This window comes from Trifolium pratense, linkage group LG3, assembly GCF_020283565.1.
Source record: "Trifolium pratense cultivar HEN17-A07 linkage group LG3, ARS_RC_1.1, whole genome shotgun sequence".
NCBI classification, from domain to species: domain Eukaryota; kingdom Viridiplantae; phylum Streptophyta; class Magnoliopsida; order Fabales; family Fabaceae; genus Trifolium; species Trifolium pratense.
Window position 1 is genome coordinate 54289218 of NC_060061.1, and position 17078 is coordinate 54306295.

Consider the following 17078-nt stretch of genomic DNA (forward strand, 5'->3'; position numbering starts at 1 on the left):
GTGTTTGACACTTTTAGCTTCCTAGCACCAGATCTTTTAAAAAGAGTTCAAATGATCATGCATAACAATATTGTCTTTCCTAGGTCTATGAATGTAGTTTTCAAAAGGATTGGTTTTGCCATCCAAAAAAGATTAGCGGTGCAGCATGTTGTCCGTTTGTCTTTCACTCATGTGTAATTATTTTGGACATATATATATAGGTAAATGTCAACTAACCCTCAATTTTCTAGTGTAAAATAAGTAAATGTCAAGAGTTTTTTTTTCCAAAGTGAAAAGGTGCACATTGCTAATTTAGACCTTCATGTTTTTAGGTAGGTCTAAATTAGCAAACCCCATATATATATATATATATATAGGGGATGTTTCAAGTGAGATGACTCCTTAATGTGAGAGATGAGAGGATTAAGTATTAGCCCTATGATCAAAATCAACAGTTGTGATCTAATTTTTGTTAAAAGTGTGCACGCCTTATTTATTTGTTATTCAGGCCGATTAGTCTTCTATCTCCTTCTCAGATGCATAAGTTCACTGTGCTTCTTCCTTGCCGTTGAGCGCCTCCCCGGAATCCTAGATACTTGCACGGCTTCATTTTTCTCTCTTATGTTCATTCCGAGCGATTAATCTTCTTGTGTTGATTTTCTGAAACCTTCTTCGTTTAGAGTCCCACTAAAAATTCTTTTTCTCAACTCACAGTGTTTCCCCTTTGTTCTTCTCCTATCTGAGTACTGCCATTAACAAACCCCTTTTTGGTTTTTAGAAATTTTTGTCGCTGCCTTCTGTGTATAATTAGTGTCTTATAATGAAATGAAATTCTAAAGGTTTTACGCGATTAACTTTTCTAATTGATTAATTATATATGCATTTGTGAAAAATACAATTTTTGTTTCTGAGACACGTGAAAACAATACACAGTCTTATTTTCAATTAGCAGCTTTTTGTTTTCTTATTAACTTGTTTTTATTTGAAATTGAAAGGTCAAAATCCCCAATTTATTAATTCTCCGGGTGTTATGGATTCCATTAACACTTAACATGGAGTAGAGCTCTCCTATTTTCTATAGTTTGAGAGACGGAGAGATATACGCAAGAGAGAAAGAGATAAATCCACAACACAGTAAATGATAAGCACCAAAAGTAAGATTAACAGGAGAGACAGAATGAATATGCTAGCGGCATAAGGTAGAAGATGAAGTGCTGAAAAGAAAAGATTACCTACAATTATAAAAATTAAGTAGCATAGTAAAGATTAATCCAATGGTTATGATTTAACCCTCTCACCCTCTCATTTTAAAATCCCTCTCATTTGAAAGTTCCCCATCTTATCATGTCTCTTCCAAAGTCTTGGAGTTCCACTTTCATTGCTCCTCCAACTCCATTGTTTGATCCAACTCCAAAATAATCAAGCAAAAGTCATTTCTATATTCTTCCAGAAGTGACTATTGAATGGGAGAAGCTACCTACATACTTGGTCCAGATTGATGAAAAGACATTAATCACCATGAGATGTTATTACAGAATAGTATATCCTCGTATCCTGGTAAAAGGAGGGATCCAGCTATCATTACATTACATCTTAAATAGAACTATCATTATCATTAATTTACTTGCACAAGTTGGCCTTTATTAGTCTCGCATCATATCTATTTTAAAATGGATCAACAGGTGGTGCAATGTCTGATAAGTGAATTTTAGAAACAGATGGTCCACCGAAAGATTTGAAATTCTTTTCCAGCAACAAAGTTTTCTTCATATCCTTCCAGTCTCTCACTCTACGTGCTTGTCCTCTTATAAACATAAGATTTTGAGAAAAACCAGAAGGCAGATAATTCCACAGCACTAAGAACAGCCAGAAGAGCATAGAAATAATCAAGATGCGCACGATTAAGATTAGTTGCAAACCAGCCATCACATCCATCTTTACTTGTTCCTTTTTGAATAGCAGAGATGAGAAAGCTACTCAGAAAGCTCCCAACCCCAAAAATACTTAAATAGAGGGCAAGACCCACACTTCTCAATTCATCTGGGACCTGATCATAGAAAAATTCTTGCAGACCTACCATTGTAAAGACATCGGATACTCCAAATAAGACATATTGAGGAATCAACCACCAGATGCTCATGGGTATTGTCACATCTGGCATATCAATTAGCCCGTGGTCATGAGCCATTTTGAGTCTTTTCATCTCGACAAAAGCTGCAATTACCATAGAAATTACAGAAAAAAGCATCCCAGCTCCAATTCTCTGTAGCATTGTGATGCCAGAGGGTTTACCAGTAAAGATTCTTGCTATAGGAACGATAATGCGGTCATAGACAGGAATAAAAAGAACTATAGCGAGACTGATAAAGGATTGAAGAGAAGCAGGGGGTACATAAAAACCAGGCAAAATTTTCCTGTCCATTGTAACACCTTGTTTGGTGAAGAAGGTAGAAGACTGAGCATAAACAATGGCAAAAATTAAACTTGTAGCCCATATTGGAACAAGCCTTAGGATTGCCTTTGCTTCTTCAACCTCAGAGACACTACAAGCTTTCCCCTTTTCCTTTGACCCTTCTGATGCAATTAATGCTTTGTTCAAGAATCTGCCATATTTGAGAGTAATTTGCAAAAAAATATTATTTCCCAGTACAAATTTAATAAAATACAACATGACAATCTCATATACTGTGATTATGGTAGAAATTCTATTATTCCTTTAAGAGAGAGTATTACTATTATGGTCCTTGTAGACTAATTACAGTGACAGCGAGAAAATTAATCATTTGCAATTACAAAGACATACAAATTTATGAAACAAGTTACAGAAAAAATGTTCAATTCAAACATGGTAAAAATAAAATACTTTTATGCACATCAATTAATAAAGACCCCTAGGCATGGTGGGGCAGATTGCCACCAAAATAAACCGAGGCTTCGTCGGAATGCTACGCAACTTTGCAGATCCCTGTATGTATCGTGATAGAAGTAGCAGCAAAAAATGGGCTCAAAATTCGAATTATAGGTAAAGGTGGCCACAAGAAACCGTTTGTTGAACTTTTGCGATTTTGCATGCGTTGGTCGAAAAATCAAAATAGACCGAGGCAACATTAAAAATATTGACACAGATTAAGGTTGTTGACAAAATTGATGACAACACAACTCTGAAGATGAATATATACATAAATATAACTTGACATGACTACTAGGTCAAAACAAAAGTATGGCGAGAAAACGAGTTTCCTTACTACATGATGCTTTCTAAGTGAAATTTCATTTGATAAGTTTAGAAGAATCCACATTGTATGAAATCTTATTATCAAAATGTATGAAGAAATGGTAATGTAGTTACCTAAATTGTTGAGAAGGTTGGTGAGGTAGAGATGGATGAGGTTCCAACTCTTGGGTAATTCGGAAGTTGGTGAGTGCAACAATAAACACCCTACCAATTCTGGAAAAAGTGCCCTGTTGTTGATCCCTTGGAATGGTAAACCGGTATGTCCAAGTACCAAGCAAGAAAAGAGACAACGCAATTAGCATTGCAATGCAAGGGATACCAAAACCAAGAAGCCAACCGACATTATCTTGAACATAGTTCAAGATATTAATAGTGGCAAGGCAACCTGCGGTAAAGGTAAAATACCACCAATTGAAAAAGGAGCATCTAGACCTGAGTTCCTCGGGGTGGTTGATATCAAATTGATCAGCTCCAAATGCCTGAACACAAGGCTTATGTCCACCTTGTGCAAATGCAACAAGATATAGGGAAACGAAGAACAGTATTGCTTGGGCGTTGCCATCGGAAGGGAGTATAGCGGACAGCGTCAATAGGCTCAGTGCCTGCAGGCAGGCAGATGAGATTGTTTGTCACTACTTTTTAAGTTACAGAAACAAACAAACAAACAAAGTGTTTAGAAAAGGAATTACGTACCAGAATATAAATAAGGGAGGCAATAATGATAGTGCGGTAACGGCCAAGAAAAGAATCAGCAAGAAAAGCACCGAGAAGAGGGAGTAACGAGGCTGTTCCAGCCCAAATGTTGACATTCTCGGCTGCCGTTACCGTGGATTGACCAAGTGGCCCAGTCAAATAAGTTATCAGGTTTGAACTGATTCCATAGTAAGCAAACCTCTCCGCCACTTCCACACCTAGTTAGTTGATAGTTAGTTAGTATGTTTGTTTGTTAGTCAGTTCAAAAAATGAAAGAATTACTCCCTCCCTACCGGCTTTATATTAAGAAAGGTAATTAATGTTTTATGGAAAAGAGAGATTATGAATTGATTTACAAAATTATCTTTCTATTTATGGTATGAAAAAATAAATTGAAGAATTGAAAGAAAAGAGAGTAATAAATAGTTAAGATTATAATAGAAAAAATAACATTAAATGTTTCTTTGATAATATAAGGCAATATATATTGTGGTACAATTTTTTTCACCATGGGGAGGGTTATATTGACTCCAAGAGTAACTCAAAAGAGTTACTCCACATCCTAACCCTTTATTTTGTTTTAATCTAATGGACCAATATTAATCATCATTAGTAATTATGTGACCTCATGTTTCTTAACTATTCACACAATATTTATGGATTCCATTTTATTTATTTCAATTTATGGTTTCCATTTATTACTTTATGTATATTCATTTTTTCCTAAAATATTAATACAAGAATCCAAAATTAATTATTGGTAAAAACAAAAACAGAAAGAAATGGTGCTGTTTTTTCCCACATTTTTTTCTTCTTATTTTTTTTTTTTTTATAAATCGGATATTTTCCTCTTCCAATTTACTTTGATCTTGATCTCTTGCATAAAAAAATAAATTACTTTGATCTTACACTAGGACGTATGGCAATCATGAATTTCTTTTGGTTTTTTTGGTTGATAAATAAGAAGAAATGGTGAATGATTTTATGATAATCAATGGAAAAGAAAATAATGATTTATTTTTTTCGAAAAAAAAAAGACTTTTTTTTTGGTTTACGATAACCGTGGATCGAACCCAGGACCTATAACATACTACCCAAATACATCATCAATATACCAAACCTAGTGACATTAAAAATTAAATAAATAATACTTTTTTGATAGAATAAAAGGAAATGTAAATATAGAGTAATTAAAGGAATCCATAAATATTGTGAGAATAGTTAAGAAACATGAAGTCACATGATTAGTAATGATGATTAATATTGGTCCATTAGATTAAAACAAAATAAAGGGTTAGGATGTGGAGTAACTCAAAAGAGTTACTCTTGGAGTCAATATAACCCTCATCTTTCACCATAGTGAAATATATTAAATATATTTGTGGTACGGACGGAGTATATAATAAGAACCATACTACCCACCCATATACTCCTCAGTACAGTAGTAGTATATCAGATTAGAGACGAATGAAATAAATTTACTTACTTATAATGAAGGCAGCAGCTTTCCAGCCACCAGAGGTAGATCGTAGGACAGGGCGACCCTTGAAGTCGACGACACCGTCTACCGTCTCCAACAGCAGCGGAGTTTCAGAATCGCCGGCGGCCATTTAATGTGCGGAGGGAGGGTGGAAATCTAGCATAAGTAAACAGATGAATAAATTGCCATCTCAATCATAAGGACCTAAATCATTTTGGGATGACGTGAGCTCATAGCGGATATGTTATCTTACTTAAAAGAAAGATACCGTATTACATTAGTCTCTCTCTCTTTTTTTTAATTTTTTCACAGGTTAAAAATTTTATATTTCCTTTTATTTTAGATTTTAAGTTACAAAATATTATACAATTTGTTTCTTAAACTTGGCTACATAAGTGAAGGTACAAAATTTTCGCGTCATTTTTTACATAGAGTACTAAAAAAATACATAGAGTGAGTCTACAAAATTTCGTAGTATTCCGACTTGCCGGTGTCGTTTTTCATTGTTTTTACTCCACGAACGTGCTCAAAGTCATGTAAAAAAACTGTAACTTGGCTACACCGGCGTATGAATAGAAATTTTGCGCCATTTTTTCCACAGAGTACTATAAAAATGCATAGAGTGGGTCTCAAAATTTCGTAACATTACAACTTTCCAGTGCCGTTTATCATTGTTTTTACTCCAAGAACGTGTTAAACGTCGCGACCAGGTAAAAGAACCGAAAATTAAACTAGGCTACACCGGCGTAGGAATATAATTTTCAAGACATTTGTTTGCATATAGTACTATAAAAATACATAGAGCGGGTCTATCAAATTTCGTAGCATACCGACTTGTAAGTGTCGTTTTTCATTATTTTTACCCCACAAAAGCGTTCAAAGTCCCGTTTAGGTAAAAAAAATGTAACTTGGCTACACCTGCGTAGGAATAGAATTTTTGCGCATTTTTTTGCATAGAGTACTATAAAAATACATAGAGCTGATCTACAAAATTTCGTAGCATTCTGACTTGCCAGTGCTGTTTTTCATTTTTTTTTTACTCGACCAATACGTTAAATGTCGCGCCTAGTAAAAAAACTGAAAACTAAACTTGGCTAAACCTGCGTAGGAATAGAATTTCCGCGCATTTTTTTGCATAGAGTACTATAAAAATACATAGAGCGGGTCTACAAAATTTCGTAGCATTCCGACTTGCCGATGCCATTTCATTAGAAAAAAATCACGATTCAAAAAACGCGATTTCAACGTCGTGAGTATTTCCAAAAAGTGAAACTTGGCTACGGCGGTATATAGGAATAGAATTTATGCTCTTTTTATTTTCATAGAGTACTACCAAAATAAATAGAGCGGGTCTACAAAATTTTGTAGCATTCCGACTTGCCGATATCATTTCATTAGAAAAAAATCACGATTCAAAAAACACGATTTCAACGTCGCGAGTATTTCGAAATAGTGAAACTTAGCTACAGCGGCATATAGGAATAGAATTTATGTTCTTTCTCTTTTCATAGAGTACTACAAAAATACATAGAGCGGGTCTATAAAATTTCGTAGCAATCCGACTTGCCGATGCCATTTTATTAGAAAAAAATCACGTTTCAAAAAATGCATTTTCAACGTCGCGACTATTTTGAAAAAGTGAAACTTGACTACGGCGGCATATAGGAATATAATTTATGCCCTTTTTCTTTTCATATAGTACTACGAAAATACGTAGAGCATGTCTACAAAATTTCATAGCAATCCGAGTTGCCGTTGCCATTTTATTAGAAAAATCACGATTCAAAAAACCCGTTTCAACGTGGCGACTATTTCGAAAAAGTGAAACTTGGCTATGGAGGCATATAGGAATAGAATTTATAATCTTTTTCGTTTCATAGAGTACTACAAAAATACATAGAGCGGGTCTACAAAATATCGTAGCAATCCGACTTGGCGATGCAATTTTATTAGAAACAAAATCACGATTCAAAAAATGCGTTTTCAACGTCGCGACTATTTCGAAAAAATGAAACTCGGCTATAGAGGCATATAAGAATAGAATTTATACTCCTTTTCTTTTCATAGAGTACTACAAAAATACATAGAACGAGTCTACAATGAAGGTGTGAAAACACAAGAAGGGGGGGTTGAATTGTGTTTTAGTCAAGTTTAAAACTTTTTCAAGTTCTTAACTTAACTTCAACAGCAGCGGATAAATAACTCAATAAAACAAGTTAAGAGAGAGAGAGAGAGAGATCACACAAGCAATTTATACTGGTTCCTCTCACAAATCGAGAGTAGTCCAGTCCCCTTGCACTTCCAAGGGATTTCACTATAATCACACAAGATTACAACTGCTCAAGCACACAAGCAAGAGACTTCACCACAATGCTCAAGCACACAAGCAAGAGACTTCTCAAGTACAAATGTAATGAAAAATAGAATGAATACAACAGCTCTTAATCAGAACCTAGAAGAACAAATACTAAATATTTGAACTAAAAGTGCAACAACACAGTTCAGAGGTTCAGAGCTTTGTATGAGGAATTCAGAGTTTGTTCGTGCGTGTTAATAATCCTTGATTATCTTTACAACTGATTCCTTTAGTATATATATGACTAGAAAAGAGTCGTTGCAAAGATGACCGTTGAAGTAGATAACCTTTTGTCTTCAAGCAGCCTGTCTTGATGCAGTTTGGTTGTATCTAAAACTGAGTAAGAGTTTCAGGTACTTTGACTTCTGCAGAGAAGACTTTCCTTATTCAGCTAACACAACTGATGACCCACGTTCTCAAAAGAGGACAGACAAAAAGAGAGTAGCTGTTCTGATCAGGCTTGAAAGGTCCTTTTCTTCATTGGTAGAAGAGTTGACTTGCAAAAGAGAATCTTTACAAACTTCAAGAAGATCATCAGAGTTTGATGAAGCTTAGACCTTAAGAAGTTCTGAAGAATTCATCGTCTGAAGATTACAACTTCTGAGTCTCACAATCTTCTGAACGCTTGCAAACTTCTGAACTCCTTATCTTCTGATCTTTAATCAGAGTTTAATTGAGTCTAAGTCCTGCACACTTAAATTAAATTTTTAGTCCTTCCAATTGTTTATTAATACTTTGTTATCATCAAAACCTTAATAGATTTAGGGGCAAACATTTTTAAATCAATTTTGTTCTAACAATCTCCCCCTTTTTGATGATGACAAGCATAAGTATTAATTGACAATTGTTGTTAAATTAACTTATCATGTTTCTCTTAGGTTTATGAGGTTTGCAAGCTCCCCCTAAGATTGATACTCCTTAAAGCCTAAGCTTTAAGTTTTATCCATGATATTTTAATTTAGTATAAGATTAAGATAATTTGGAATAAAACAAATTTCATATCTTTCTTCAGAGTGAGAGGTTTGCAAGCTCTCCCCCTAAGTCTCATAAGGCTAAGTTAAAATTGCACTCTTAACTTATCCTTACTTATGAAATTTATTTCAGTTTCAACTTACTTAGTCTCCACATTGAAATACGTAAAACAACTTAAAAGAAACAACTTTTAACTTAACGGATAAAAGCGTGAGCGTGGTTTCAGCTTTGAAACTTATCACTTATCAATTAATGCGTAACCTACTCCCCCTTTTGTCATTATCAAAAAGTAAAAAAAATTAAGATAACCAAGACAGTCAAAGAAGAAGAGTGGTTGTTACAAAGGTGAATTTATTTCAAAAAACGAAAATCAACGCGCTAAAAGGTTTATAAAAGGTGAACGAGTTAACACACATTCTTCACAACAAAAAATAAACAAGCATATCAAGAAGAATCAAGAAGAATGAGAAGATTTAGTTCACGTATTGCAGAGGTTCGTAGAAAGAAAGAAGAAGAAGAACGCGAAAAAGATGAAAAAGATAAAGAAGACAACAAGAAACCACAAGATGCTGAAATTATAATCATTTCATCAGACTCTGAAGCTGAAGAAAATGAAGATGATGCTGACTACGTTGAGTTCTTGGCTGGCTATGTTCCAGAAGAAGAACAGGAAGAAGAAGAAGAGCAGAACCCAGAGCCTATTGAAATTTCATCAGAGGATGCTGAGGAGAAATCTGAGATTTCTTTTGAGTATTATCCATCTGACTAGGATTAGGTCGTCTTGTTCTTTTTACCAATGTACTCATCGTTGTCAGATCAGCAATAAAAATTTTCGTTTAAATTCACCTTGTGTTTTTATGTTCTTGTTAATCGTAAAAAAAATAAAAGTAAACAGCACACAAAAATATCAAACCAATAAATAAGTTAAAATTCAAAATAAGATTGTTCAGAGAATTTAAAAACACAAACATAACATCAGAAGCAACTAATAATGTGCATAGAATCCTAAGGTTTTTGGAGAAAGGCTAAGAGCTGGTCAAATTTATCGTTCAGGGAACCCACGTTGGAAACTAGACCATCCACCTTAGATTCCAAATTGAGTTGAGCTGTCCTTTGCCTTTCCAAACCTTCTTGTTGTTCCCTCAGAGCTTCTTGAAGAATCTGCAGCTGATCTTCAACCAAAGGTGCCTTGCCTTTATCAGAGGAGGGTTCACCATCCTCTGGATAATCAATCATCAGAGTATCAGCATATGGAGCAACCTCTTGGTTCAGCTCAGGAATTTCTTCAGCAAGTCTTGCAGCAGCTTCAGCCAGACGTTCATTCTCAATCCTTTGATCCTCAAGACTCTTGAAAAGCTTGGAATCCACCCAGCACTCCTTAAAGGCAGTCATACGCCTTGCAGTAGCAGAAATAGCAGCCAGCTTAGCACGCTCATTCTCTTCATGGCTATACATAGTCAATCTTTTCAAGCTAGCCCTTGCTAAGCCTTCCTTCATCAGATGCACCACTTCCAAATCCCGTTGTCCAATAACAGTCTTGATCTCATCACCCATTGCATCCAGAGCATTACAGATTTTAGCCTTAATTAGTGACACCTCCATATCCACATCAGAGGGACACACCAAGAACCTGTCCTGAATGTGTGATAACCTAAGTAAATCATCATAAAGCTGATTGGAGAGGTTACCAAAAGGGTCAGAGGATGAGGGTGAGATATTGGGAATGGTAGAGTGTTTTGTTGATTCATTAGCAGGGTTGTCAATGATGATAACATCTGCTTCTGAAGGTTTAGGGGCACAAGTGTGAATACGTGCAGGAGAAGCATGCTCAGCACTCGGATTAGGATGGGGTTCAGGAGTTGATTCAGAAGATGTGTGGTCAGATGTTGATTCAGGATATATGTGTTCAGATGATGGTTCAGGAGATTTGTGTTCAGAGGTTGGTTCAGGAGATTTTTCAGGTGAGGGTTGTTTTGTGGGAGAGGCTTGATCAGAGGTAGGATTATCTGGTTGAGGTTCAGATGATGAAATGTCAGGTGATTCTTTTTGTGGTTGTGGTTGAGGTTGAGGTTGAGGTGATCTTGTTTTAGAAGGTGATGAAGATTTGTGGGTTTCATGAGTAAGAGGTTGATTATTGAGGGGGTCAGGGCTAAGATGTTTTTCTAGTTCTGAGAGGGGGTTATCAGAAGTTGAAATGTTGGGAAGGATAGTTCTAAGAGGTTTGGTAAACCCTATTCCAATTTCAGCTTCTTTAAAGATGTACTTAGGAGACTTACCTTTTGGGATCAGGAACTTGTTTCTGATGCATCCTAGTACTCAGAGTTTCCTCATCAGACTGAGTTTCTGAAGAGTCACTTTCTTCACTTTCCTCTTCATCAATAACAATAGGCTCCTTTGATGAAGTTGCAGCAACTTTTCCAGAAATAGCTTCATGTTTCCTTTTCGTTCTTTGCTCAGCAATAGTTTCTTCTACTTTAACCTTCTTCTGAGCAAGAAGATCTGGTTTTTCTTGATCAGCTTTCCTCTTAGGCTTCCTCTTAGGATTGTACATGTTTACAGGAGCTGGAGGGACCATACTCCTATCAACAGTATACCCTTCTTTTCTAAGAACTTCCAGATAATCTTGAATGATGTGCTCAACATCCATTTCAGAGATTACTGGATATCCATCCACATACAGGCGATCTTCAAGACGAGCTGTAAACTCTTGTGGAGGTTGAACCAATTTTGATGAAATAAGACGCATCTTGGTTAGAAAACTTGCATTCAAAATTTCAGGAGTAAACTTCTTTTCCACAAGTTCTGGATGGAACTTCTTCAGATTATGAACAACATGACCTTGATAAAGAAGATCTGAAAGTAATCTTGGATAAACGATGGTTGTTTTCCTCTGAGATTTGCTTGAGAAGATTGCTTCACAGATACTCTCAAAGAAGTATTCTCCCAGATTCACCTTCGTTCCTTTCAAAAGGAAGTAAATCAGATGACGATGAGTCCAGGAGATTGTATCAGTACCACCAACTCTTGGACTGATAGCAGCAAGTATGATCTTGAATAGCACTCTGCAAGCATCAGTCAAACCCTTGACTTTACCCTTCAGTTTCAGATCTATACACATCAGATCCAGAAGATCATCTCTATACCTTGTGTCCTTCTCAAAAACATCTAACTCTATCCCAGAGTTATCCAAACCAAGCAGAGCGTTGAAGTGAATAGGAGAGAAGGCCAAATTCATACCACAGATATTAGACCTAATCTGTTTTCCAGTAAACTCCAGTAAACCCATTTCTTTCCTAGATTTACCTTTTAAACTAGGATCTCTTTCAATAGCAGCACGTTCTTCCTGCTTAGCTTCAAACTTATCAAAGACCTTAGCCTTCATCCAGAATTTCTTCAAGAGATCTGGGTAAATAGGACCATTAAGCATGTCGAAGTACTTATCCCAGCCTTGAGTGGAGAAGTACTGTTTCACATCGAACCCGTTCGCCTTTAAGCTATCAAAATCTATCATCTTCTCAGAGAGAAAGGTGAGTTCAGATTCTGGAAACTCCATTTCGTTCCCAACGATTTGAAGATTTCTGAACATGAACGGAGGAATCTTTGATGAAGAAGAAGACGAAGAACCAGCCATGATGGAGTTTAGGTAAGGGTTGGATCTAACGTGAGAGAAAGAAAAATTTTGTTGGAGGTTTAGAGAGAAAAGAAAGTGTAGGTTGTGATAGTGAGAAGTGTGCAAGTGTATTGTGTAAGTTTTATTTAAATGCACACAGTTAACACAAAAATAGCAAATTTGGGAAGTTACGCTAATTGACAAAAAGTTGAATACCAAAAGTCATCATTAACCACCCACTACCTGACACACGTAGACCACGTGCAGAAATTTACTCGGTAACTGCTATTTCAATGGACAACTGTTCAATAGTGAATACTAAACGTTTTCCATTTAAATAGTTCAGAGCCTCTGAGATTTTTAAAATACTCTATCAGAGTTAAGTACTTCAGAGCTTGTGTTTCAGATGTTCTGAATTATAAGTTCTGATATACATAACCTCTTACACTTTAATAGCCAAATAAAATTTTTATTCAGAGATTGAAAACATGTTCAGATGTTTCTTTATAAAATCAAATCTTTCAACAGGTAAGGCTTTAGTAAATATGTCAGCCCATTGATTTTCAGTATCAACAAACTTAATATCTATAATGCCTCTCTGAACATAATCTCTGATAAAATGGTGTTTGATTTCAATATGTTTGGCTCTAGAGTGTAGGATAGGATTTTTAGATAAATGAATGGCTGCAGTATTATCACAATATAAAGGAATATTGTGACTGCTTACCTGATAATCTTCTAACTGATATTTTAACCAGAGTAGTTGTGTGCAACACTTAGCTGCTGAAATGTATTCTGCTTCTGCTGTAGACAAAGCTATAGTAGTTTGTCTTTTACTAGCCCAGGAGATAAGGTTTTCACCAACAAATTGACAATTGCCACTTGTGGATTTTCTTTCAATTTTATCTCCAGCATAGTCAGCATCACAGAATCCATTTAGCACATAATCATTGGATTTCTTATAGAGAAGTCCAAGATTAGTTGTTCCTTTCAGATACCTAAAGATTCTCTTTTCAGCAGTAAGATGAGATTCTCTAGGATCTGACTGGAATCTTGCACATAAGCAAACACTGAATAAAATATCTGGCCTAGAGGCTGTCAGATAGAGTAAGGAACCAATCATACCTCTGTAGACATTTTTTGCCACCAAAATAAACCGAGGCTTCGTCGGAATGCTACGCAACTTTGCAGATCCCTGTATGTATCGTGATAGAAGTAGCAGCAAAAAATGGGCTCAAAATTCGAATTATAGGTAAAGGTGGCCACAAGAAACCGTTTGTTGAACTTTTGCGATTTTGCATGCGTTGGTCGAAAAATCAAAATAGACCGAGGCAACATTAAAAATATTGACACAGATTAAGGTTGTTGACAAAATTGATGACAACACAACTCTGAAGATGAATATATACATAAATATAACTTGACATGACTACTAGGTCAAAACAAAAGTATGGCGAGAAAACGAGTTTCCTTACTACATGATGCTTTCTAAGTGAAATTTCATTTGATAAGTTTAGAAGAATCCACATTGTATGAAATCTTATTATCAAAATGTATGAAGAAATGGTAATGTAGTTACCTAAATTGTTGAGAAGGTTGGTGAGGTAGAGATGGATGAGGTTCCAACTCTTGGGTAATTCGGAAGTTGGTGAGTGCAACAATAAACACCCTACCAATTCTGGAAAAAGTGCCCTGTTGTTGATCCCTTGGAATGGTAAACCGGTATGTCCAAGTACCAAGCAAGAAAAGAGACAACGCAATTAGCATTACAATGCAAGGGATACCAAAACCAAGAAGCCAACCGACATTATCTTGAACATAGTTCAAGATATTAACAGTGGCAAGGACACCTGCGGTAAAGGTAAAATACCACCAATTGAAAAAGGAGCTTCTAGACCTGAGTTCCCGGGGGTGGTTGATATCAAATTGATCAGCTCCAAATGCCTGAACACAAGGCTTATGTCCACCTTGTGCAAATGCAACAAGATATAGGGAAACGAAGAACAGTATTGGTTGGGCGTTGCCATCGGAAGGGAGTATAGTGGACAGCGTCAATAGGCTCAGTGCCTGCAGGCAGGCAGATGAGATTGTTTGTCACTACTTTTTTTTTTTAAGTTACAGAAACAAACAAAGAAAGAAACAAACAAAGTGTTTAGAAAAGGAATTACGAACCAGAATATAAATAAGGGAGGCAATAATATGATAGTGCGGTAACGGCCAAGAAAAGAATCAGCAAGAAAAGCACCGAGAAGAGGGAGTAACGAGGCTGTTCCAGCCCAAATGTTGACATTCTCGGCTGCCGTTACCGTGGATTGACCAAGTGGCCCAGTCAAATAATTTATCAGGTTTGAACTGATTCCATAGTAAGCAAACCTCTCCGCCACTTCCACACCTAGTTAGTTAATAGTTAGTTAGTTTGTTTGTTTGTTTGTTAGTCAGTTAAAAAAAAAATGAAAGAATTATATAAGAACCATATACTCCTCAGTACAGTAGTAGTATATCAGATTAGAGACGAATGAAATAAATTTACTTTACTTTACTTACTTATAATGAAGGCAGCAGCTTTCCAACCACCAGAGGTAGATCGTAGTACTGGGCGACCCTTGAAGTCGACGACACCGTCTACCGTCTCCAACAGCAGCGGAGTTTCAGAATCGCCGTCGGCCATTTAATGTGCGGAGGGAGGGTGGAAATCTAGCATCTAGCATAAGTAAACAGATGAATAAATTGCCATCTCAATCATAAGGACCTAAATCATTTTGGGATGACGTGCGGTCATAGCGGATATGTTATCTTATGTATCCCTCCTGTTCTAATTATAAGAAAAACTTTATTTTTAGATACATCGAAAGTTTTATGTATCTAGTCTATATTATAGTTTAGATACATCAAACATTCAATGTATCTAAAAAGTTTATCTTCTCTTATAATTGGAACTAGAGGGAGTATATATTAATGTCATTAGTCTCGCTTTTAATTCTATTATAATAAAAAAGAAAAATGTTATAAACTATTTCTAAGCATGGACAATAATATGGAAGAATAGAGAGGAAGAAGAGAAAGGGATAAGAGAAAGGAATAAACTTATTCACAAGTGTGTGTTTACATGAAAATAAGAGTGTCATTTATAGGACACACTAGGGGACAAGAAAACCTACCACATAATGGACATTCATTACATATTATTCATAACACTCCCCCTTGAATGTCCATGAAGGATATTCTTTCTCTAAAAAAAAAAAAAAATCAAGTGAAGGAAAAGAGTACATCATCATTTATGTGTGAACTGCCTCATTAAAAACCTTACCAGGAAAACCCAGTGGGATAAAACCATGGTGAAGGGAAAAAGAGTGCAGTAAATATTTGTGTCTCCCCCTCATAAAGACAAATTATACATGAGATGAAAAACCAAATAATCTCCAGTACTAGTTGATCAAAAGCTTTACTTGAAGTTGACTTTGTAGAAAGATCTGTCATATCTTCTTTATTATGTTCTTCTCCAAATTAGCAGTGAGTCCGATATTATCTTCATATTGAATTGTTGCATGAACCATCCTTTTGTAATAAAAACATCAAGTTTATTGTATGTGTTGAATTACAGACCTCGACAAAAACGTCTTCTCAACTTGCTTGATGTAGTGCTGAAATCTTCACACGATTGGATGATATTGATGTTTCTTTAAGGTATAAATATTATGCTTGACTTTGTTCCAATATCTGTGTTAGCTGAATAAAATATCACGACATGTATAACTATAACTATATATAGTAAAATATATCAGTGTCTTTAATTGAATTAAGATATGGTACTTCAGGACCAATTCAAATTGTTCATCATTTTCTAGATGCATTACACGATCTTTGCTCAGATCAAATGACATCACAACCATTTTAGTACACAACAGATTTGTCCATGTCAAACTGTTCTAATACTTTTGCTATATAATTTTACTATAAATTTGTGATTCCAAATAAACTTTGTGCATTCAACATATTTCATTAATCTACGAATTTCAGAAGCTCTTTCAGGAGTTCTGATAATATTTATAGTAAATGATATTTCTCAACAAATATATTAGCATTTGATATATGGTACTTCAGGACCAATTAGTAATTCACTATTGATGAACTTACAACAATTTCATATAGAATCATGTTTTATATAAGGTTCATGATTCACGAAGCATTCTTCAAATACTTATTTTGTAAGAAATGACAATATCTCAAGCTCTTCAGGAGTCTCTTGATCATATTTTTATCATCGATATAAATCTTATTGCCAAATATTTTCTTAAAATGTACAAATTGTCATTTTCATATTTCTCACTTGGAAATATTCAACAAGAATATTATACAACATGCATATAGATGTTGCCCGAGTATATAAGGAGAGTTATTCATGTTTATAAAGTCATCTCTCCAATATATATGTGTCTTACGAAAATTAAATCCTTTTAGGATTTTCATATAATCATCATTATCAAGTGAGCCAATCAAATACGTTAAAACACATATTTCACATAAATTGAGTATTTCATATGCTACTCAACTTAATTAATTACAAAGAAGTTTTGGAATTCACTTTAGGTGAATATGCTTCTTGAAAATCAATGATAGACATTTATCGATATACTTGAATAACTATTCAAACTCTAAATATTTTATTTTCATTATTTTCTTTTTTCTTGAGAACTTATTCATATCGAATTGTTTCCATCTGCAGATGAAATGGACTACTAGTCCAAGAATATTT

General features: G+C 35.3%; 1 protein-coding gene and 1 pseudogene across 1 annotated transcript; both read right to left on the reverse strand.

Annotated features, from left to right (window-relative positions):
- Nucleotides 1-1191: 1191 nt before the first annotated feature.
- LOC123914102 (protein NRT1/ PTR FAMILY 5.10-like) lies at nucleotides 1192-5697 on the reverse strand. Its single transcript, XM_045965104.1, has 4 exons — nucleotides 5394-5697; nucleotides 3908-4125; nucleotides 3329-3816; nucleotides 1192-2582 (listed from the first exon to the last, which is right to left on the reverse strand). Exons 1-4 carry the CDS (start codon nucleotides 5515-5517, stop codon nucleotides 1769-1771), a joined length of 1644 nt encoding a protein of 547 aa, XP_045821060.1. The 5' UTR covers nucleotides 5518-5697; the 3' UTR covers nucleotides 1192-1768.
- A 7769-nt stretch (nucleotides 5698-13466) lies between these two features.
- LOC123916631 lies at nucleotides 13467-15053 on the reverse strand (annotated as a pseudogene).
- Nucleotides 15054-17078: the final 2025 nt, after the last annotated feature.

Excerpts from the sequence above, each read along its gene's own strand:
- LOC123914102 (XM_045965104.1), bottom strand. The coding sequence starts at position 5,517 with ATGGCCGCCGGCGATTCTGAAACTCCGCTGCTGTTGGAGACGGTAGAC. Across the intron at positions 4,126-5,393 it reads AGCTGCTGCCTTCATTATAA|GTGTGGAAGTGGCGGAGAGG; the intron begins GTAAGTAAATTT and ends TCAACTAACTAG. Across the intron at positions 2,583-3,328 it reads CAACCTTCTCAACAATTTAG|ATTCTTGAACAAAGCATTAA; the intron begins GTAACTACATTA and ends CAAATATGGCAG.